Source organism: Tasmannia lanceolata, unplaced genomic scaffold, assembly GCF_043159265.1.
Source record: "Tasmannia lanceolata isolate RefF3 unplaced genomic scaffold, GAP_Taslan_0.1 ptg000029l, whole genome shotgun sequence".
NCBI lineage: Eukaryota > Viridiplantae > Streptophyta > Magnoliopsida > Canellales > Winteraceae > Tasmannia > Tasmannia lanceolata.
Genome location: NW_027518706.1, coordinates 8,452,399 through 8,477,242, shown reverse-complemented (window position 1 = coordinate 8,477,242; position 24,844 = coordinate 8,452,399). Strand labels below are relative to the sequence as shown.

At 39.1% G+C, this 24,844-nt stretch overlaps 1 protein-coding gene across 1 annotated transcript; it reads left to right on the top strand.

Annotated features, from left to right (window-relative positions):
* The first annotated feature begins 1,498 nt into the window (after positions 1 to 1,498).
* PGM (phosphoglucomutase) lies at positions 1,499 to 23,899 on the top strand. Its single transcript, XM_077369572.1, has 22 exons — positions 1,499 to 1,778; positions 1,855 to 1,920; positions 2,015 to 2,059; positions 3,609 to 3,701; positions 3,844 to 3,896; positions 4,629 to 4,680; positions 4,808 to 4,876; positions 7,314 to 7,382; positions 15,389 to 15,511; positions 15,607 to 15,659; positions 18,744 to 18,822; positions 18,913 to 18,977; positions 19,059 to 19,126; positions 20,504 to 20,622; positions 20,732 to 20,806; positions 20,940 to 21,055; positions 22,316 to 22,457; positions 22,667 to 22,748; positions 22,839 to 22,885; positions 23,017 to 23,094; positions 23,379 to 23,484; positions 23,619 to 23,899. Exons 1-22 carry the CDS (start codon positions 1,581 to 1,583, stop codon positions 23,684 to 23,686), a joined length of 1,866 nt encoding a protein of 621 aa, XP_077225687.1. The 5' UTR covers positions 1,499 to 1,580; the 3' UTR covers positions 23,687 to 23,899.
* Positions 23,900 to 24,844: the final 945 nt, after the last annotated feature.

Sequence of the window (24,844 nt, the reverse complement as noted above, 5' to 3'; positions counted from 1 at the left end):
TCATAATTACTGCAGTTTCATTCCTCTAAAAGAAATAGACATAAGCGTTGGGAGACCTGCACTTTGGTCATGTAAAAATTCATCCAATCTATTTTCATTTTAGGCTCCCTTTCTTTCTATGTAAAAATGGACATAAGATTTGTTTTAGGCTCCCTTTTTTTATAAGTTACAAATAAGCATTGGGTTGGGTCTTGTTTTGAAGACTACAAACTAGCAAGCATGTCCTCATGTTGTGATACGGGTTTCAAGTTTTGGATCTCAAGTATTTTTCTATAAACTTGACTTGAGCTTGGGTTGAGTTTTTTTCGAGCTGGGTCGATGCTGGTCAGTTAAAACTGATCCAAGTTGGAACCCTAATCAATGATATTTATCATCAACGAATCATAGCATATAAATGGGATAAAAGAGTGCCTTTGTATAAGGTGATAAAGTATGGTGCCTTTTGATAAGGTATTACACACCTATTGAAGCTCACCATCTACATAGAGTGATAGTGGAAGGGAACTTGCTAAATGTGATCCCGTGGCTAAAGGGGAGCATCTCCCCCTTGGCGGTTTGCACAATAGTTTGGTGAGATTAGAGAACGATGTTCTTCCATATCTTTTCATCATGTTAGAAGGTCAGCTAATTTGGATGCCGATATGTTATCGAGATCGGGGATTGAGAAAGAGAGTCTGTTGAGCTATTTTATTTTCTTCATCTTCAAGTAACTTACATTGTATCTTTTTCTAGGCTTTGTTCACTTGTGTTCCCTGGAAAGTAAATCCCTGGAAAACAGCCTCTTTTTTCCTTGACAAGACAAAATACTAGTCTTCATTTGCTTTCCAGGGAAAATAGAATTACACATGTGGAATCTCTGCAATAAGTCAAAAAATAACATGGAAAAGCCCATCCCCCCCTTCTCCTTTTAGGGATTTCGTTTCCAACAAAAAACACACGGATTTCATTTCCCTGAAAAACTAGTGCAAAAAGAAGGGCAAGCAGTTCCCCTGGAAACCTTTTCCTGCTCAAGTGAACAGTCCAGGGAAACCTTTTCCTGCACAGATTCCCTGGATTTCTTTTCCTAATGCCACGTCAGATTCCCGAGAAACATTTTCTTTTCCTTTCCCGGGAAAACAAGTGAACAGAGCCTTATGAAAAATACAAGATAGAATATGATTCCGATCAAGTTGCTAGCTCAAGTTGATGTGGGCCCACTTTTTGGGGGCCCATGTGTCTTTTGACCTAATATTGCTCCGCTCATTACCGTCAATTTTACATTATTCTTAGTCTTCTCGCCACAACATTAAACAGGGTTCACACAAGAAGACTTAAACTGTTAATTTTTACACAAAAGTGGGACCCCCCCCTCCCCAAAAAAAAAATCGTTAGAATTGACCCGGACGGTGAGAGTCTTCCTCATTTCCCAATGTCACAGACACACGTAGCATGTACCACGTGAAACAGATAGACTAATGTGACACGTGGCATCTCTTCCTCATTTCCCATTGTCACATACACACTCCTTGCGTTTAGTCTTCCTCTTTCTAATCTCAAATCAAATCTTCAAACACAAAGATAGAAAAAAACAAAGAGCTACAATGGCTGTAGCCCTAAGATTAGACACCCTCTTTTCCTCTTCATATAAACTCGCCTCATCCTCCTCCTTAACTTCAAGGCCTTCTTCTCTGCTCTGTAACCCCTCTTTCCTGTGTTCTCGCCGGAAATTTTCACCCTCGGTTATTATCAAGGCTTCTTCTTCTTCTTCTACGACAATCGTCGAGCCCGGAGAAATCAAGGTAATCTTTGGTTATCTTTTCTCAATCTGATTTGTAAGTTTTTTTTTTTTTTTATTCTGACTTTTTTGAGTTGTAGGTTACATCTGTGCCTACAAAACCAGTCCAAGGGCAAAAGACAGGAACTAGTGGCCTGAGGAAGAAGGTATTTGATTGATTTTTTTTTTTTTAATGTTGTTTTTGAAATTTTATTGTTTTTGGTAGTTTAGGGGTATGAATGAATTGGGTTTTGTTGGTAGGTTAAAGTATTCAAGGAAGAGAATTACCTTGCGAACTGGATTCAGGTATGCCTTTGCATTTTGGACTTTCTTGATTTCCGTTGTTTCTACTGAAAGTAAAGATGCTTTAGGGCAGTTATAAAAGCATGGTAGTGCCAATATCAGTGGCCTTTATCTATCAGTGGCCTATATATAATATATAGAGGCACTACCATGTTTTTATAATTGCACAAACTTAGCCTGTCTTTTCTTGTTTAATTGGTTTCTCAGAGCTTTTTTGGAACTGTAATAACATTTGACAGCAGTTTAAAAAAGAAAAGACAAGATGAGTTAGTGCAATTATCAAAATATGGCACTGCCAACATCAGTAGCGTATATAAACAATTATTAAAACATGGTAGTGCAAATATCAGTGGCCTTCATACATATATTATCTAAAGAGTAAGGGGAGTTTTACTATTTATATATCTGGTCCGTCTGCCAGAAACACAGTGGGCCCGCATTGTTTGGGTGATGCAAACCATTCATTTGATGGGCCCTGACATAGATAGGTTGTGCACAAAAAATCAGCTCCATAGGATCATCCTAACCAAGGTTGCCAAGGCGGGAATCGAAAGCGGGATTCGATTCGGGATTTGAAAGCGGGAATCGAAGGCTCCGAGGATGGTTGGGAGCGGGATTTGCCGGAGATTCGCCTGTGAATCGCAGGGAATCACGGTTCTAAAAATTGGGAATCGGGGTTCCCATAATTTGGGAGTCGGGGTTCCGATGAATCCGAACCCTGATTCCCATTTTCGGGGATTCGAACCGATTCCCGAATCGGATTCGCGTACCGGGGAATCGTGATTCCCCAGTCCAGGGAACGAATCCTGCTTCCTTGATCCTAACCCTTAGATTTGTGGAGGTTAAAAATTGAAATGTGGTCTCCACTCTGTTTTTGGTTGACTAGCCAGATAACTTATCTGGTCGATCGACCAGAAACACTTTTGTCCACTACTCCTTTCCCAAATCCGAAGAAGTAATTAATTGAGCCCATAACAGATGATCCAAAGAGTTCTATAGTAACTTCTTCGGGATGCTAAAAAAATGACTTGATTTTGTTTATATATATATATATATATATATGAGAAAACGGTTCCTACACATATGTGTAGAGAGTTCTCTACACACTAGCTTAAAATACAGTGGGGGCCCACATTGTTTGGGTGATCCAAGCCATCCATTTTAAAGGCCCTCACATAGATAGGGTGTCTACAAAAAATCAGATCCATAGGATCATCCCAACCCTACGATTTGTGGAGGTAAAATGGATGTCTTTAAACCTTCACAAAGTAGTCCATTTCTTGCCTCGGTTAGGATGATCCTATGGATCTGATTTTTTGTGGACACCCTATCTATGTGACGGCCTTAAAAATGAATGGTTTGGATCACCCAAATAATGTGGCCCCCACTGTATTTTAAGCTAGTGTGTAGATAACTTATCTACACATATGTGTAGGAACCGTTTTCTCTCTCTCTCTCTCTCTCTCTCTATATATATATATATATATATATATATATATATATATATATTTATTTATTTATTTATTTATGCTCGGTGTTTCACATTTTGTAGGCATTGTTTAATTCCTTGCCACCGGAGGATTTCAAGGACGGTTTGCTTGTGTTAGGAGGCGATGGTCGCTACTTTAATCGCGAGGCTGCTCAGGTCTCGGTTCAGTTGGCTCAAAACTCTTTTTAAAATTTTTTTTTTTTTTACTTTCTTGTTCTATTGCTCTATTTTGTTATTAATACGCGTAGGAGTACTGAAATTGATTCCTTTTTCTTCATGTTTTATGAAAAAAATGCAGATCATTATCAAAATCGCTGCGGGAAATGGTGTGGGCAAGATTCTGGTTGGCAGGTCAGTAGTTTAGTTATTTTTGGTTGAAAATTCATGTCGAATACATCATATCCAATCTGCACCAAATTTGCATGTTCGCGAACAAATTTAGTAACTGAAAATGTAATGTATATGTTTCCATATTTGATGTGTTGCTACTATGATCACATGTTTAGAATAACTTATGCCTTAAACAAACATGGAAACAAGTAACTCATTCTTCTAATCTGTAAATAAATTATGTTAAAAGAAACTTCACTCTAAATGGTCATTGCCAGTTTCATCCTAGGTGCGAGAAATAGAAGATCCCGATTTTCTTGATAAAATTCTTTTTTATTAGCTTTATATTACTTTAAAGGAGAAAAATGTTCCATATGGTCTGGCTAAATTGTTGTTTCCTAACATGCATACTTCCCGGAAGTCTTTATAAGTGTTCCTTTGGCCTTTGTTTCATGAGCTTAGCATGTATGTTTTCCATATTATCCTAGTGTAAAAATGCTGCTTTTGAAACAGACATTTGTGTAACTTTGATCTCTACATCTGGTATTCGTAAAACCGATGATAAAAAGTTCCAGAACATTTTAATTTTTATTCGATGCTTTTGTTTTATGGAGGAATTTGGCGGGAGTGAGCAGTTATTCAGCTCTGCTACTTGGGTTTTCGTGTATTTAAAATAGGTTTATTGAGGCCTATGCATATTTATATTTGCATGATTTCTGAGATGAAAATGATGATAAAATGCTCTTATGGCAGGGAGGGTCTTATGTCAACACCCGCTGTTTCAGCTGTAATTCGGAAGCGAAAGGCATGCATACGATTTTATTCCCATTTAGGCTGTCAGCATTTGGGTGTCTATACTAAAATCATCTTGTTTGTCGTATGGTGATACTAAAATTAGGTGAATTGCTTATTTTTTTGATGTTTTTTGACAGGCCAATGGTGGTTTTATAATGAGTGCAAGCCATAATCCTGGTGGACCTGAATATGACTGGGGTATCAAGGTGAACTGTTAATAATGCTCTGTCACACTACTGGTTTTGGTGAGATTGCTTTTATGGGGTGACATTAACTAAAACTTTGCTATTTTATGTAACTGGTTTCACGTTATTTCCCACTGAAGGTGTCTTAGATCACTTATGCCAGATGTTCTACATATCCTTAAATTGGCAAGAAAGAAGATACTAGAAGAGAAGCAAACAAAATTAGCTAAAACTAAAGCCCCAAACTAAGCTCTATATCCAAACAAATTTTATTAATAGATAATACTCCAGCTGAAAAATAACATGCCAGAAACGCTGCAATAGTCCCTAAAGATAGACTGCAAAACTCCCTAAATTCGACTCCTATAAATAAGCTTCTTTTTTACCATACTTCTAAAATAATTAAAATTAACAAACACGAAATCTAACATATGAAAACAGCCCTGAATTATGAGATTTTACTTGTTTGAAAACTAGTAAAAATCTCCTAATCACTTTAGGCCCTGTTTGTTTTGGATTTTGAGAACTGATAGTGAGTCCGAAACTGATTATTGCACTCAAAATTCAACATTAATTTGAGTCCAATAATCAGTTTTGGATTCAAAGTTCATCCATGAATCTGTGGACCAACTGTTTTTCTGTTTCTAGAAAAAGTCATTCCATGTTGAGAATTGATAAAACTATTTGTGTCATTGTCCCAGTGATGTCCTTGCAGAAAATTATGGTACTAGGAGTACAATCCACAAAAGTATTCTGATGGAAGACATTTCTATTGCAGTCTTTTCTTATTCCTCCACAAATCTTTGGCATTCGTTGTCACACACAAATGACTTGGATCTAATCCCTACCATGCGGCTGCCTAGACCTCAACTTAGGAGTTACAAGTTTGACTTTCTATCTTCCTCGCTAAGGATTTCTCTATAAGCCAACCTAGTATATGTTCCGGATGTAATTGTCCATCAAGATGCGGTAACTTCACATGATATTTGATGCTCTCCCCTACAACTAGTCTGATCATCAAATTTCCTTTATCTACGGATGGATGGTTCAAATGATCTCGATCTTTCTTTTCAAGCTGATGCTGGGTGTATTGATCATGGGCATGAATCTCTTTGGGTCGTTAAACTTGCACATCACATGGATTAGGAGGGTTTTGCACATCTTCTTTTCTTCTCTTCCTCTCTTTGCACAAATCAAGCCCCTTGCTAAGGATCAACCTGTCTATTTATGAGTTGTGTCTCCTCTTGTCACGTATATCTTTGATTTGATGCAGCACTTGGACTAGCTTGATAAGTCAAAAAGATCGGAAGTCACCGTGATTGAATATTTGTAGTATTCAGAAAATTCCATGCCAATCCCAATGATGAACATGCTCTAATACCACTTTATCAACACTTTGAAGATGAAGATGAAAAGAAAGAAAAAATAAAGAGAAGCAAACATAATTATGAAAACCAGAAGCCCCAAACTGTGCCCTATTCTCACACGACCTTCATATATAACCGAAGCACAACAGAAAAGTAGGATGCAGAAAGCTGTGCAATAGTATCTATCAATAGGGCTCAAACCATCCTAAATTGAACTCCTAATACAAATAAATTCCTTTTCATATGTTACATCAACTTCTAAAAAAATAAGTGATGCTTCCTTCCTTTTTTTTTTATAAAAGTGATGCTCAATAAATGCCAAATTAGCATTCCATCAAGGACCACTATGAACACAATCCTGAATTCTGAGATTTTACTGGTTTGAAAACTAGTAAAAGTTTCCAAAATCTTTCTTTCCAATTCCAACCCAAACTGTCTCTTCCCTAAGCTTCATTCTCATTCTGACTTGATCTTTGCTGCTCTTCGCTGCTGAAAGATCTCTTGAATGAAATTAACTTCAAATCAGCTCCATAGTATTCCTATGGTTTGAGCATGGATGTGAGTTTTAAAATGCAATCTAACAATCTCCAAAAATCTAGGGAATTTGACAATATTTAAAAATGACCAGAGTCCCCAAGTTTTGTGTAATTTGAAATGTGTGGGACCACTTGCTGACATGCTTCACAATCAACATATTTCCGTCCCTACTTTTATAGTTTTATATTCTTTTTCTGCTGTTTCATGGGGGTTTGAGCTTAGCATACTATAAGTTGAATCTTGGTTGGACTGTGGTCCCCACATTGCACTACCTCAGTGAACCTTTTGACAGGAATGTCCAGCTACATTAATTTTGGAATTTCTAATTTCTCTATCATGCCTATATTTTTGCGGTACTGCTTTTCAGCTTAGTCTTTTCAAATTTATAACCTGAGTCATTTTGCTGCACATAAATGATGTGTTTCAACTTATTGTGAGGTCTTTTTCATTCTATGCTTGGAGTTTATTTCTTTTTGTGTTTCTAGAAGTTAATGTTTTTTTATTTCTTTTTGTATGTTTTCTTAGTTGTACTCATGTTGTTTCCTTATTCGCAGTTCAACTACAACAGTGGGCAACCAGCACCTGAATCCATCACGGACAAGATATATGGAAACACACTTGCCGTATGTTCGTAATCCTTTGCGTCCCTTTCTAATGTATTTTCTTGCATAGAAAGGGTAATTCAGTCATTTAAACTTGAATGTGATCAATTTGTCTTACGTATGGGGGTAGAAATAGAATTGTAAAACATACATCTATGGATATACTTTTTGAAAAATCATCTACAATGATTGTTATATTGCCCTGTTGTAGAGCATAGATGAAGGTAGTTTCGTCTTTCTGTGCTTTTCCTTATCTAAATCAGTCCAATCCATACTTCCTGAACTTGGGAGGGAAAGAACAGCTAGTAGTCCCGGAGGAGGCATCCAAACTCAGCTTTGAATATCCTAAAATAATGCCATGTGACTAGATTTCTCGCTTCGGAACCATCAGACATCATGTTCTTCGAATAAGTGAAGAGGGTTTAGAAGAGACAAATATCCATCTCCAGTCTTGGTCAAGGGCTCTTCCTCTGTCAATGCCTTTCCTAGGATGGCACCTTATTCCTCCTATTTATGGCTCAGCTGAGAGCTGGGATTTGGGAGACATACATTGCGGTGGAGAAAGTTGGAGCTCTACTTTCCACAAAGCCCATCTTATTTCCAAATTCGTGAAATCCTTGGCTCTTGTACTTATGTGCTATGTGTGGTTCCAGTGACGACAATGCTTGGTTGAATTGACACAACTTGGCTGCCGGTGGAGCTTTACGCCTTCATTTGAGACTCATCCTGAGATGGAAGTGGAGTTGGACTGCATAGGTTGTGCTTCCACAGCATCCTTAAGAGTATTCGAGCACATCCTTGATAACTTGGTTGTTATACCCGCCTGCATAATCGGTGCCTACTATTGTTGGGCTGAGTTTAAGAACTTTGGGATCTCCGATGATGGGTAGCATATCAGTTGTGGTTGCTCCATACAAGGAGTTGTTGGGTAGGAAGCTCGCTAGAAGGTCAGCTGCGAACCGTGCCATATAAAAGGTGGTTATTGGCGGGGATATCTCCATCCCCGATGGCCGATACCAATAGAGGATCGCCATTGTCGCCGACCTCCATTCCGACTATTGAGTTATTGTAACAACTGGATGATCAGGAGGTAGGTCCAACTTGTCGACGTTTTAGGGTTCCTATCTAGAGGGAAAAAACCATCAAACTTAAGTGGGTGGTTAATAAAGAATGCGACTTTAGGTAAGCCTTTGTCTTAGGAAAATCCTAAGTAGGAGATGGTTTATGGTCTTGACGCTATTGTTTGCCCAGCAACAGTGGCCGATCGCCTCGCGAGAGATGGAGTATCAATGGAGGCTTTATCTCTTTTTGATGCTCTTCCCCCTTAATTCTTTTTTGTTGTATGTTCTCTCATTTTCCTTTTTCTTTCTTTTGCTTTGTATCTTGACCATCTCGGTCATTTCTTTTAATATATTTGGCTACCATTTTCAAAAAGAAAAACAGCTGGCCCCTTGTTATAATCTATTCATTTGATTGCCTGCAATGGCAAGCTCTTCCCTTCAGATGTGGGGCCTGCATGCCCAGTGACGATAATGTTAGCAAGTTTGTTTCTCAAGCTATGCCAAGGAAAGTTGTGTTGCCGTTTTTTGCCTCTTCACCAGCTACTGGCCCACAATGTCGTCATGAACGCCTTAGTGGCGGGGTTCACATGTTCCGTGGTGAAGTGCTTCAGGGTGAGGTCCGTGGAGGCAATGGTGTAAGGAGCTATGTGGAAGAAAGAGTCCAACCTAAGAGAAGTCTTCGGAAACCAGGTCATCTTAAGGATTTTGTTTGCTAAATAGTTATCCTTATCTTTGTTAGTTATCCTTAGTTTGATCCCAACACCGCATCACATTTGCTTTGGCTGAGTATGGAGGGTTTTTTCTTTCTTTCCTTTTTTTTTTTTTTTTTTCGAATGATGAGTATGGAGGGATGACAGCCCAATTTGCCCATTGACCTAGGTCTATACCCCTTCAGTCAGGATGGGTACGAGCTTGTGGGAAAGCTCTTTTCTAAGAACGGAGGATGATGAGGACGGGTCCCGGTCAAAGTATCAAAAGGGCCTATTCTAGCAAGAATAGTGTGGGAGGGATAGAGTTGTAATAAACCTTAATGGTAATTGGTTGTTGTTAATAGAGAGATTTGAGAATGAAATGTTGTGTGTTTGCCATCTTGCCCTAACACACACATATATATTTATTATGGAAGAATACGAAAAGACTATAATGCCCTTAGGCTACATAAGTTTATTCTAACACTCCCCCTCAAGCTGGAGTATGAATGTCATATATGCCCAGCTTGTTACATAAATCATTCAATCGGACTCCATTCAACGACTTGGTAAACATGTCAACAATTTGATCATTCGTTCGAGTGAACTCGGTTTGAATTTGGCCTGTCTGAATCCTGTGACGAATAAAGTGACAATCCACTTCTATATGCTTATTTCGTTCGTGAAATACTAGATTCATAGCTATGTGAATGGCTGACTTGTTGTCACAATTGAGGGACGCAGGTGAGGAGTATGAGAATCAAATCTCTGACATAAACGATCGTAGCCAAATTAATTCACAGCTGGTGTAAGCCATGGCCCTGTATTATGCTTCTGCACTGGATCGAGACACAACGTCCTGCTTCTTACTCTTCCAAGATACTGATTTCCACCTATGAAGGTACAATAGCTATCAGTAAATCACCAGTCAGTAGGAGATCCAACCCAGTCTGCATTAGAGTATCCTTCAATTCTCAAATGGTTATGCTTCCGGAAGAGAAGACCTTTCCCGGGAGCTTTCTTCAGATACTTCACTATCTGAATCACAGCTGACCAATGTGATGTCCGAGGCGCACTCATATACTAGCTAAACATACCAACAACATATGCAATGTCTGAACGAGTGACTGTGAGATAGATCAACCGTCCTACTAACTGTCTGTATCGACCAGGATCGTCTAGTGGCTTCCCCTGATCAGGTGAAAGCTTGACATTCAGATTTATAGGAGTCTGTGCAGGTTTTGCCCCCAGAAGACCTGCTTCTTCCAAAATATCAAGAGCATACTTCCTTTGGGACAAAGATAGCCCCTTTGTGAATGTGCCACTTCAATACCTAAAAAATATCTCAGACCGCCAAGGTCTTTTGTGCTGAATTCATTCTGAAGGAAATCTTTAAGGCGTTGCCAGGAGAATCAGACCATCCTCGCTTTGAGAGCTGAACACATAATGGTCTACAACACTGTTTCATACCAAATCGTAGGATGGCCTCACTGAATCTCACAAACCAAGCACGAGGAGACTGTTTAAGACCATAAATCGCCTTTCTAAGCTTACAGACGGTATGCTGCAACCCTGGTGGTTGCTCCATATACACCTCCTCCTGCAAATCACCATGGAGGAACACATTCTTGATATCCAACTGATATAGTGGCCAAGACTGATTCACGGCCAAAGAAATCAATACACGGATGGACGGAATCTTTGCCACTGGAGAGAATGTCTCAACATAATCAATCCCATAAGTCTGAGTAAAGCCCTTTGCAACAAGACGGACTTTTAACCTCTCAACAGAGCCATCAGGTAGGTATTTGACGGTGGCCAAAGCATCCATCTCAGCCTCCATAGCTGCCCGCCATCCCGAATCAAGCATAGCCTCTCGAGCAGAGGGAGGAATAGAAATCGATGACAAAGATTATATAAATGCGGTATACGAAGGAGATAACCGAGCATAACTTACCGCATCAAAAATAGGGTGATGAGTGGTACGAGAACGAGTACATCTCGCAATGGGGGCATCAAGAGAATCATCAACCTGAGCAGCATCATCAGAGGGTGAGGGTAAAGAAGGACTTGCTTGCTGAGAAGAGATGGCAGGGCAAGAAGGCTCAACTGAAGTAGTAGAACGCTTGCGAGTATATATACCTGGAAGGGACGCTGAACCGGATCCTGTGGTAGACTTGGAACCGGCAACGGAGGAGGAGATACCGGTACAGAAGAGGAAGCAGGAAAGTATGGAGTATCCTAAAAAGAGGAGACATCAGCACTGATAAATTGACGGCGAAGCTGAGGACTGTAGCATCGGTAACCCATCTGGATTCGTGAATAACCCAGGAAAACACACTTGATTGCCCTTGGGGCCAATTTATCAAGTCTTGGAGTGAGATCCTGAACAAAGCAAACACAGCCAAACACCTTGGGTGGTAACGGAAACGGATCCCCAGAAGGGTGTAACACCGAAAAAGGGGACCGATTGCTAAGAACTGAAGATGGTAGACGATTAGCCAGAAAGCAGGCTGTAAGCATAACGTCAGCCCAAAAAGATTTGGGAACATGCATATGATACAGAACGGTGCGAGCTATATCTACAAGATATCGTATTTTCCGCTCGGCAACACCATTCTGTTGTGAAGTGCGAGCACAAGACGACTGATGAATAATTCCACGACTAGAAAGAAACTCCTGAAAACCGTGCCGATTAGAAAATACTCACGGGCATTATCAGTACGTAAACATTTAAGGGAACATGAGTATTGATTTGTAATTTTAGCATAAAATAAATGCAGAAAACACCTCAGAACGATCCTTTATGATATAAAGCAAGGTCATCCTGAAAAAATCATCAACAAAAATAACAAAGTACTTCCCACCAAACATAGAAGGAGTACTACATGGACCCCAAATATTAGAATGCACTAACTCAAAAGGACTACTTACACGACTAACAGAACGAGACGGGGAGGAAACACGATGGTGTTTTCCATACTGACAGGACTCACAATGAAAAGGACTAATAACACTAGAAACAACTGAAGAACGTTGGAGATGCTCAAGAGAAGGATGAACGAGCCGGCAGTGCCACATAAAGGAATCTGTTGAGGTACTAAACGCCGTGGGAGTGATAGCATCATCCTGGTAGTATAGGCCATCTGTCTCATGCCCCGAGCCAATCTTCTTCCCAGTCGCAATGTCCTGAAAAACACAATAAGACGGAAAGAATGTTACTGAACAATTAAGGTGATTAGTAAGTTGACTAACAGAAAGAAGATTGCAGGAAAAAGTAGGAACACAGAGTACAGATGATAAGGATAAGTGGGAGGTGGCTGTAACAGTCCCAGTGCCTGAAATAGGACATCGAGCCCCATTGGCCAAGGTGACCATCTTAGTAGGAGCACAAGAAGTAAAGGAACTAAGAAGTATACTGTTACCGGTCATATGATGAGAGGCACCAGAATCAATGAGCCAGGAAGCAGAGTGGCTAAGGGAGCAAGATGGGTTGCTACCTTCTGTGGCAAGTTGAGCAGCCGGTTGTTTCCCTTTCTCCTGTAGGCGCAAAAGTGACTCATACTCGGTCCGAGAGACGACCATGGTGTCTGAGGTAGCAGGAATAGGTGCAGCAGGTGTCTCAGAAGCGAAGTGGGCGGCTCGAGCGGGACGCAGCTCGGGATGAAGATCGTAACAGAAATCAATAGTGTGACCCTCCATGTCACAATGACTGCAATAATGTGAGCCACGACCCCCATAAGTACGGCCTCCCCCTGAATCTCGGCCAAAGCCACAGCCCTGTCCGCGACGACCGCGACCATGACCCCTATCACGAGTGCTCCGAAAGGAACCAGACTGGGCAGCAAAGGCGGATTGGTCACCAGCAATAGATATAGCCGGATTGATACGTAGAGCGCGTTGAACGCGAGAAAAGATCTCATCCAAAGATGGGAGCGTGCCTAACCCAAGGATCTGCTGCCGAAGAGAGACAAACTCAGGCCCTAAGCCATCCAAAAACCGAGTAGTACGAAGCTCATTCTTCTGTTGAGCCAAGACCTTAAGGTCGGTGGACGGTGGATGATAAATATCAAACTGCTCACAAAGACCAACAAAATCCGAATAGTACTCAGCGACGGTCTTATCTCCACGCGAGATACGAAAGAAGTCACTGTAAACATCAGTAGTCCGCGTGAGATTGTTGCTGCCGGAATAGAGTGTCTCAGCACGCAACCAGACTGCCCGTGATGTATCCAGAAATAACATGTGGCTCGCAATCTTTGGTTCCATACTCTGACAGAGAAGAAACTGGAGCTGAGCATCCTCCTGACTCCACTTATCATGCCTAGCATCTTTTGGATTCGGAGGATCCATCGTGAGGAAACGTAACTTGCCCTGACCTCGCATATAGAGGTGAACATAACGACTCTAGGCAGGGTAATTAGCACCATCCAATTTAATGGATGCCATAGAGGTTACCAACACCGGAAATGAACCGGAGGAAGAAGCTGATGGCAAGGCGATAATAAACACCAAAACTCAAATGGGATGTCGGTGAAGCAGACCAGACAAGACACACCACAACAATCACAGACACCCACAGAAAAGGGCAGCCAAATATAGGCAAGCAAATCACCACGGAGATAAACAATCAGAAGGAAAAACCACAAACATCTGCCTGAAGAAGGACCCCAAAAGAACAAGCACGAAGCCTCATACTTGTGGAACTACAACGAAACATAGAGACAAAGCTTAAGTCATCAAGTAGGAATTAAAGAAAAATGTTACAAAGCGGAGCCGCGACAAAAAATGTGAGAAATGTAACGGGAAGATGTAGGGCAGGAACACTCGACGGCTAGAAGAGAAGAACACTACCCTTATAGGTCAAAGAAGATGGGGAAAGATGTTTAAAAAAAGAAGGGAGGGCATGTAGGGGGGCGCGCAGGGGCAAACATGGAAGAGGTTGGGTTTTTCAGGGGGCGCGCAGGGGCAAACAAGGAAGATGTTGGGTAGGGGGCAACCAGGGAAGCGGTTGGGTTTTGTACGGAGAAAAAGGGAGGAGAAAAAAAGAAAAAAAGAAGAAGGAGTTAGGGCATGGGCATGGACTTCAATGGAGGAAGACAAGAGGTCTTCAATGGAGGTCCCTCGGGCATCGAGGAACCCTAGGGCTTTGATACCATGTTAACAGAGAGATTTGAGAATGAAATGTTGTGTGTTTGCCATCTTGCCCTAACACACATATATATTTATTATGAGAAGAATATGAAAAGACTATAATGCCCTTAGGCTACATAAGCTTATTCTAACAGTTGTAATTCCCTTTCTTGTGTAGGTTTTATTTGTAATAGGGTATACTTGTAATAAATGAGCAATTGAGGGGCCATGTAGTGAGGTCTTATGTAATTAGGAGGGAAACTCAAATTTTAAAATTAGGAGGGAAATCATCCACTGTAAAGGGGAAGGTCATTTGACATTTAGGCGACTTTTTGCTAAATTTTAAGGAAATGTGTTTAGAACTCCAGCTTGGACAAGAGGTTGCTGATTGTGGCCACAAGCAAAGGGATCTTTGTGTGATGGTAGAGGGGAAATCCTGGAATTTGAGGGCCTTCCTCCTCTTCTTCCTCTCAGCTTGAGGTTTCAACTGAGCTAAATACCCCCTTTGCTGTTTACCTATACAAATTGAATGAACTTTCAGTTCCTAACCTTGTGCTCTTGTTCTTGATCATTTTCTTTCTGATTTTCATCAATGCTCAACCGGATTTCTGCATTTTAATTTTACTGCTCACTATCTGTTTTGGACAGCAACTTTCTGTTTTGGACTGTTCTCTTATTAGGTTTCTTCATTTCTTGTTAAATTTCTGCTAAGGTTCTTGGTTGAATCTTGGATAAATCTGAATGCTCTTTGTAGATCTACCAAAAATCTACACCAGTTAATGAAATCACTTACAATGGTATTCCAACATACCTAACCATGGCCCTTGTGTAAGACATTTAAATTCTAACTTGAATATAAGACTCATGCAGCAATCACCATTGCAGTTATCATGCTATTTTTAGCACCAATTCCCTTGAATTTATCTTTATATGTTCTTTCTGCAGTTGTATTTCATTTCATTACTTCACATAAAAGACTACAAGGTAGTTCGTTACACATTAGATTTTATCAGATCCTGAAGATTCAATTGGATAATATTCTACACCCTCTGTATTTGCAATAGAATCTTAATCTGTAATTCTGTAAACCTTATGGCTCATAGCCTTGGTATTTGGAATTGTACTGGTGGAATTTTATCTGCAGATTTCTGAAATAAAGATGGCAGATGTTCCAGATATTGATCTGTCATCTCTAGGAGTTACTAAGTACGGAAACTTCACCGTGGAAGTTATAGATCCAGTTTCTGATTACTTGGAGCTAATGGAGGTACGAAATGAGAAATAAGAGCCTCGTTTGAGTTATATAATTGTTTTTCATGTTTCTTTATGTACTAAATGTTGTATGGAATTCTATCCGTGCAGAATGTATTTGATTTTCAGCTTATCAAAACTCTTCTCTCTCGATCAGATTTCAGGTATTTGTTGTGAAAATGAAAATCCTATCGTACAACATAATGTGTAATTCATTTGTGTCTTGGACATGTTAGAAATATTCGAATGCCAATTTTCTGGTTTTGCTTTATTAATGTCGGCATGCTAGAAACGTGTAGGACAGGAAAAGGTTAGTTCAGGCCATCTTAAGTCTTCTCTGTGGACGTCCTAACAACTTGTTTATAAATATATGTATAATCTGCTCCGAAGAACTTTTTTTCTCAATCTACTAATGTTTGAAAAAATGAGAACATGAAGAATAAAATGTCATCAAATCTTAAAGAAAAAACTGGGATATTATACCCTAGCAATGGAATGATCCATGGAGTCAAACATCCATCCAAGAATGATGGAGCGATTAGCATCCATTTTTCTGCGTCAATCATGTCGGGATTGGCCCGTGGGGTAATCCCAGTAAGTAGGCTCATTTTCATGTGTCCTTGCTCATATAGGGTGATAGCATGTGACCATTTCAATTAATTGGAAGAGGAAAGCTTAATGGTCGTGATGGTGGTGGGATTATTTCCTGTTCCCATTCATTTATAACTATCAATAGGATTGATCTCTATGATGGCAGGCACCTCAAGAGAAGGAATACTTGAATACCATAATTGATCAAGTTTCAAAGCCAAGGATGATTGATAACAATCAAGAAATGTCAAGGAAAATTGAAAATGTACGAAAGAGAGGTGAATGATAATCTAGCACAAGTACAAGCACAAGCTTGTAGATCAAAACTATCCAAAAAAGGACCGATAATAGAGAAGAGGATACCATAGCACAAGCATGTGGCGAATGATACCACAGGGCATGCAGAAAACTACAAAACAAAGGTTGTAGTAGCAGTAAACAAACTAGTTATGTACAGAAGCTAGGCGTGCAAAAATCTGAATGTCCGGAATTCTGGATGTGCAAAAATGCGAAAACCCTTTTCATTTCCACTTGAAAAAATCTACTTCGGTTCTTTTCTTTGCTGGAACCTTTGATGAAAACGAGCAGAAATATTAGCCTAGAGCATGGTTTTAAATTTCGACCGAAATCCGAAATTTCGGATTTCGGTGGAGACCGACACCGAAACCACACAAAACCGAAATGGTCATTTATTTCGGCCGAAATTTCGGTTTTTCCGAAATTTGAATTTAATATTTCACCGAAATTTAATAATGAATAAAATATTGTTTTTTTGTTTTGTACCAGATTTCGACCGAAATTTTGAAATTTCAAGGTCCGAAACCGGTACCGAAACCGAAATTTTAAACCTTGGCCTAGAGGAGCCTCTGACACAATAATGGTTGATTGTTTAGGCTAAGAGTGAATGAAGGAACAAAAAATAGAGAACAAAGAGTTGAGAAGAAAATAGGAAATGTGGTGTGAAGAGCATAAGGAACGAATGAGACTCCTTTGCCTTTTATTAACTCATATTATTACAATGACCAAACTTCCCTTAATGAGAGCACATAATAAAGAAAAAAAAGCATACACTTAACCTAACCATCTTCATACCAAATTTACATTGGATATAGTACAACACTTTACAACATTTATGAATGGTTGGTTATGTCCTTTGGTCTCAATACCACACCAAACGCTTTTATTCGGATTATGACTCAGATATTTCGGCCTTTATTGGTCTATTTTTAGTTGTGTACTTTGATGAAATGCGTGTATAGAGTAAGACCAAGGAAGATCATATTTTTCATTTACAAGAAGTGATTGAGTTCTCCATAGAGAAATTCTATATAAACTTGAAGAAGTGTTCTTTCATTAGTTGAAATGTTACTTTCCTTGGTTTTATTGTCTCTTCATAAGGTGTTGAAGCAGATCTTGAAAAAGTGAAGAGCATTATTGATTTTCTTCGCCCCACCACTTTCCTTGGTCGTTAATGGTCATTAATTTTGTTTCACGTAATTTATGCTTATCTTTGGTTTTCTATGCATAGTTTATTCGGATTTTTTTAAATATATTTCTTGATAAACCTGGAGCTGTGGAGGCTGTGAAGTTGGATCTGGAACCAAGGAAAACCGCGGAGTTTGCTAGAGGCCGTGAATGGCCGTGGGTTGCTGGATCCGGAGGTGTGGAAGGCCTGCTATAGGCGGAGAGATCTTATTTTTTCAGGCCGTGGATTACCAGATTTGGAGGCCGTGGAGGATATGGGAGTTGTGAATTGCCGGTTAGCAATGCGGCTGATGGGTTTGGCGGTAGGAGGCTGTGGTTTCCGGAATCAAGATCATGGGTGATGGCTTGAGGATGGGCGTGGTGGCTAGTGGCAAAGGAGGTTGCCGGATCTTGATGAAGGTGGTGATGGATGAGACTCATTCGGCGGAGGTGATTTTTGTGGAGGAAACGGAGGTCAGACTGGAGGTGGTGGTGCGAGGTGGAAGTCGCCGGAGGTCCGACGATGTTGTTCGGTGGTTGGCTATACACGGTGAGGGCGCATGATAACTCTGGGCTTTTGAGCGGGATCTTTGAAAATCGAATTCGGAATGGGGTGGAGAAGTTTGTGTGATGTGGCAGGTCATGATCTCGACTTGGGGGGCCCCACAATATGGCATTTTTTGTTTGATTTGATACATTTAAGGCTATTGGGTAATGTAAGGATAATGGGTTTCGTTTTGGGCCAAGGAGAATGCTCCTGGGTTATTCATACTATGTAAATCTGGCGGGACTACTGATCCCCATTGTAAATTTTGCCGGTATGAATATATTTGTCAATTTAAAAAAAAAATAAAAAAATCATGTTTTCACGATTGAAGTTTCCTAGAAGGTCTTTCAATGAGAGTTTACTTGCTCTTCAGTTCTAAATATGTTATTTGATGGAGTTGGTCTGTAGCTGATTGGGTTATGCCCCATGTTGCACAATTTCAGTCACGAGTTACAGTTTAGTTACAAAAATAAATAAAAAATGGAGAAAAAAGTTTATGCTTTGATGAATGTGATAATTTTTGTGACAATCCTGAAATCTAGTTGTTGAATCTCTTTTGTGAAAGCATTTACTGCACTCAAACCTTTTATATAAAAATAGAATTTTAATGTCTTTGAATAATCTAATTTCAAGCGCAACCTTTCAGGTTTGTATTTGATGCCATGCATGCAGTTGCTGGTGCTTATGCAAAACCTATCTTTGTTGATAGGCTTGGAGCAGACCCAGTATGTTATGCATCTCCTGAAATCAAATAAATTAACACTCACCTACTGTACATGAAATATTTTACTATGCTTGTTAGATAACCCGTGCAGGGTTCCATAGCAAATGGCATGCCACTGGAAGATTTTGGGCATGGTCATCCAGACCCTAATCTTACGTAAGAACACAAAAACTATTGCCTTGGTGGTGACTTCTCAATTATTGTAAATTAATGATTTTTTGTTGTATTTTGAAATAGGTATGCAAAGGAGTTAGTTGACATTATGTATGGTGAGAATGCGCCTGATTTTGGAGCAGCAAGTGATGGTATGTTAGACAATTAAAAAGGAAGGAAAACTTAAATTTTTATGTGTTGGTTTTGATGACTTGCGAACTCATGTTGCTATAGTGTCTCACGTATAAGGTGTTTCGACATGATCTTCAAGTTATACGCATTTTTCCGTTTGCGCCTTAATAACTTATCTTCTAATCTAGTATATGACCTTGTATATAAATATTAAATATCAACTAAGAAAATCACTTGTTCCATCACAATGCTTGGGTAGTGGATTTTTTATCACTTTTTTTAGCATCTTACTCTTGGTTAATGTTAAAAATGAAAACCATTGGCTTCTATGAAATGCATGCCTGAACATGCTAACTCACTGTTGCACTTTAGATCATTGCCATTCACCACTAGAGCAAAGGTTCTACCTCACATTAATAATACACTCTAGGAGAAGCATTCTCTCTAAAGGATCACTAATTTTCAAAATCATTTGATAGTTGGACCAAAAAGAATTGTCAACATGTGAGAAAAATCTCTATGTTAACCTTATTTGTGTTGTTATTACTGCTAGCATAACTATTGGAGATAAACATCTGTTGGAGTAACTAACCTTATTTGTGTTTGTTAACTTTCCAACTTCTCCAAAAACTTAAGCTGTTGGAGAAAGGCGTTATTTATCTTTTATACTTTAACACTCCCCCGCACGTGTGGCCCACTTGGCAAACACGTGGCATATGTGGTCCCACTTTGGGCCAACCATCGCATGTGGATTTTTGCTTGAACTCGAGACCTTTGACTCTGATACCATGTTAACTACGAGTTTACTCTAAAAGCTTAAGCTGATGGAGAAAGGCGTTATTTATCTTTTATACTTTAACCTGTGTTGTATCTAAAAGAACAAGCATCACAATTCAACAAGGGAGAAACATGGGAGACAATGCTTTTTATTCGTTATTAATCCGGAGCATATGTGGATGCCCTCAAAGCTAGGTTGTTTTGAAATAGACCTCAAAACTAGCTTGTGTTGTATCATCAACAGTTTTCTTCCTTGAGTCTTGGTTTCTTGCCTCACCACTCACAAGTGGGTACTCTATTCTTAGGTATTTTATTATTCATGAATAGATATCCAATGTAATTTCCCATAGATCAGGCACATACTCTGCATTTTATTAAATGAGTCGTTGAACATGGTTTTATCTTGGAATTAGCTGCAGCGAGTGGTAGATTTTGGTTCCTTTGTCATTTCCAACATCCCACTGGTGAAGTCACATGATATGAAAGTTCATTGCCTGGAACTATCCATAATGAAACTCTCATTTCTGTCAACCTTTTCCCTTAGTTACTCCATCTGTAATATGAGCACAGATGTTTCAGAATATTTATGTTGTAACACCAAAAGTTGACTGGTTATTCAGGAGATGGCGACCGCAATATGATTCTCGGAGGAGGCTTTTTTGTTACTCCGTCAGACTCTGTTGCTATTATCGCAGCAAACTCACAGGCGGCGATTCCTTATTTTCAAAATGGCCCCAAGGCAAAAAAATTCTCGTTCTACATTCTTCCTAGCCACAAACATGGGATTACATTTTTTTACTTTGTTAACAATGGGAAATATTTTAATATTTTAACATTTTCAATTGCAGGGTCTAGCTAGGTCTATGCCAACAAGTGGGGCTCTTGATCGCGTTGCAGAGAAACTGAATCTCCCCTTCTTTGAGGTTTGATCTCTACTGGAATTGTTGAACTTTCTACAGATGACATCTATTTATTTGGACACTTTTTCTCCATTAATATTACCATATAATCACACAATCAATGGACATTATTAACTAAGTTTCCTCCTGGATTCAGGTCCCTACTGGATGGAAATTTTTTGGTAATCTTATGGATGCTGGGAAGTTGTCTATTTGTGGCGAAGAAAGTTTTGGAACAGGTTCTGATCACATCCGTGAGAAGGATGGCATATGGTAAACCTTATTTGTTGCTCACTTTTTAGCAGATTTTGTCTTATTCATTTATTTCATCTGAGGTGGCTGCTCTCTTCTTCAGAAGTGAGCAGCAAAATGGTTCTCCGTGAAACTGCCCAGTTTACTCCAAAAGCTTAAGCTGTTGGAGAAAACGTTATTTAATCTTTTATGCTTTAAAAATTTCTATTTTTTATCTCTTTTATACCATCTTCTGTTTATGAGGAACAACTCATTCCAAATTCTCGTAATGTGTGCGCGCTTGCTTTGAGAAATCCTCTGCCTCTATCAGTCAAGCAAGATTTGGCAAAAATCTATTGCCATGAAGACTCAGCCACCATCCTCTGGGGTTCCAACCAACCGTTGGTGATTAATAAAAAAAAATGGCAAACTGGTCCATACAGAATCAAATGATTTATTTTTGATACGGGGATTTCAGAATTAGTTAAGGGAGGGCGAGTCGAAGCAAGGGCGCCATTCACTAACCCAGACCCATTTTGTCAGGCGCGCACAACCGAAGATAATGAAAACCACTTTTTGATGACCAACAAGCATGATGAAGTAAGTGCCCTGGGTTGAAGCTATAGTTTTAAGAGGGAGGCAAAGCCCCTGTGCTCACGTTTTATAGAATGGGGATGTAGGAATTTATCACACGTTTTATAGAATGGGGATGTAGGAATTTATCACTATATATTCTATTTTTTATCTCTTTTTTATTATCTTCTCTTTTTGAGGGACAACTCATTCCCAATTTTCGTAATGTATATTAATTAAAGCACCAATTATATATATATATATATATATATATATATATATATATATATATATATATATATTTAATGTATGTATGCATAAATATATGTGTCTCTGACTTGAACAATGAAGAGGAAATGTCATGAAAGTTTCCAAAATTTACATAACTTTGGTAGTTCTCATGAAATTTCCTACAATTTTTGCCCTCTGTTACATTTTTATGCTTGCATTCATGATAGGTAAGTAGCATTTGTGTATGCATGATTAGGGTGAGATTTGACTCATGCAAGTGTAAATAATCAGAGGATTGTGTCTCTATGGCTAAAGGTTCAGTCTAAAGGTTCAGTTTTTGTTTGTCCTACTTGCTCTAGATTTGACTCATGCAAGTGTAAATCATCAGAGGGCTTTCTCTCTATGGCTAAAGGTTCAGTTTTTGTTTGTCGTACTTGCTCTGTTTCCATGGAATTGTTCCAATACCTTAAGATAGAGTCCTATTGCTTCAATTTGCAGGGCTGTGCTGGCTTGGCTTTCAATCATTGCTTACTGTAACAAGGATAAAAGGGCTGGAGAAAAACTAATTTCAGTGTCAGATGTTGTTAAGCAGCATTGGAAAACTTATGGAAGGAACTTTTTTTCTAGATATGACTATGAGGTAAACATTGCCATCTTAATTACTCCATTCCATTGTCACCAGAATTCTATGTGGGGCCCTGCTCCAGCTTAATAGTCTTGTGATTCCAAGGCACTTTTAATTGGGAACTGACTATTATTTCACTTCTTCATTCTGTCCTGACTCCCACTTCCAATCAATTATAGTAGCTAAGGTTCCATCCTAATAGATTATGATTAAGATATATTCAGGAATGTGAATCAGAAGGAGCCAATCAAATGATAGGGCATCTTGGAGAATTGGTCTCTAAGGCCAAGGCGGGTGAGAAGTACGGTATGTACTGCACTATAAATTTCTTTGACCATCTAATCTATTCTTAATTATGTCTATGATTCTAATCCTAACAATGTTGTGCTAATATAGGAAGCTATGTACTTCAATTTGCGGATGATTTCACATACACTGATCCGGTAAGCCTGCCCAATCAACATCTGTATTGTCTTGTGTCTATGATTTCTATGCTCTTTTCAGCTATCATTAGCTGCAAATATGCCCTTGGAAATAAATTATTTAAGTTTCCATTATTGCAATGCATTATCAGGTGGATGGAAGTGTTGCATCCAAGCAGGGCGTTCGGTTTGTTTTTACAGACGGATCAAGGATTATATTTCGTTTATCTGTATGTATTCTTATCATAGAATCTGTTTTGTGCACCAAGGGAAATGATATCAGCACGGCCATGCTTTAATAATTGCACAGACCCAGCTTGTGTTTTCCTTTTTAGTTGTCTTTTGAGAGCTTTTTGGGAACTGTAATAACCTTTTGACAGCTCTTTAAATACTGAAATACAAGATGGGTTAGTGAAAATATCAAAACATGGTTGTGGCGATATCATTTCCCTTACTTTTGGGTTAAAAATAAATTTCTCGAGTTGATGGTTTGCGTACTCTTACCCACATGCAGGGGACTGGTTCAGCAGGAGCAACCATTCGGATTTATGTTGAACAGTTTGAGCCTGATGTTTCTAGGCACGACATGGATGCTCAAATGGCATTGAAACCACTCATAGGTTTGTTTTCCTTGTCAAAATAAAAATAAAATAAAAATAAATAAATAAAATAGGTTTGTTTTCTCCTATTTCAGTGAGACAATTTTGACATGCAGTTTCTGATGTATTTATTATTTGGCCTTGTGATGTTTCAGATATGGCATTGTCGATTTCAAAACTGAAGGAGTTCACTGGTAGAGAGAAGCCTACTGTCATCACATAAAGCATGAATATCATTGCTGTGGTAACCTAAATGTTGTGTAAATAGAGCGAATAGGAAGTTAGATATTCCTCCATTTTTGTCTTTTTCTTATTTTGTTGTTCTTTTGATTTGTTTAAGCACAAGAGGGTTTATCATAGGCAAATAAGCCACATGTATGTTGGTATGAAACATATCCTGATACGTAATTAAGAATAATACCTAATTTCTCCTCTAGATCATCACTGACTGAAATTGTAATTTCCAAATTTGTGGCCATTTTGTTGCTTTAAGTGTTCCTTTCCAAAGTACCCTTCATAACATTAACCAGCTCAACTTCAAAACTTGAGCTGGTTTTCTTTCTAGAACATTTATAGTTTTGATCATTTCCTCTTGTCTTTCAAGCTGTGAGTACATCCAAACCCAACCTAAAACTTCACTTTGTGGCTCTCCTTGTGCTTTTAAAATCTGTACAGTGCAGTTAGTCCTTGAGAATTCTTCAGTCATGTCAATACTTTCAGTCTTGCTTATGTTGGTTGGATCTGACCAAGGTTTTAAATTTCGGTTTCGTTACCGGTTTCCACGTCGCTCGAAATCCGACTGAAAATTAAAAAGAAAATTTTATTAGTTATTGAAATCCCTGAAATTTCGGGGTAATTATTAAATAATTAAAAAAAAAATGGTGGAAATCCCTAAAATTCGAAAATAACGAAATTTCGGTCGAAATAATGACACGTTTCGGTTATGTGCTATTTCGGTCTCCACCGAAACCCGAAATTTCGGATTTCGGGTGAAATTTAAAACCATGGATCTGACAACCCCTGACTTGATAAATGACATTTTATTTGGGCCTAAATTTAGGTTTCATTGATTGTTTTTGAAAGGGGAAATGATTGTTTTTAACTCCCAAATTCAGAGGAACCTGGGAATTAAAAATGGGCAATCATGAGCCAAATCTTCTTTTCAGAAAAACAAGGGTTCAGAAAGCGATAATCAAAAGAAGAATAGGTGCAGAGACTTAATGGACGCTGTTCTAACGAATGGGGTTGACTACATTGGTAGAGAAATCCTTCTATCAAAAGTATATAAAAATGTATCTCGTCCTACCAACTCTAGACCGAACGATACGATCTGCCTCTCCATTAGCAAATCCCAAAACATGCCTGGAGTCGGGACTGAACA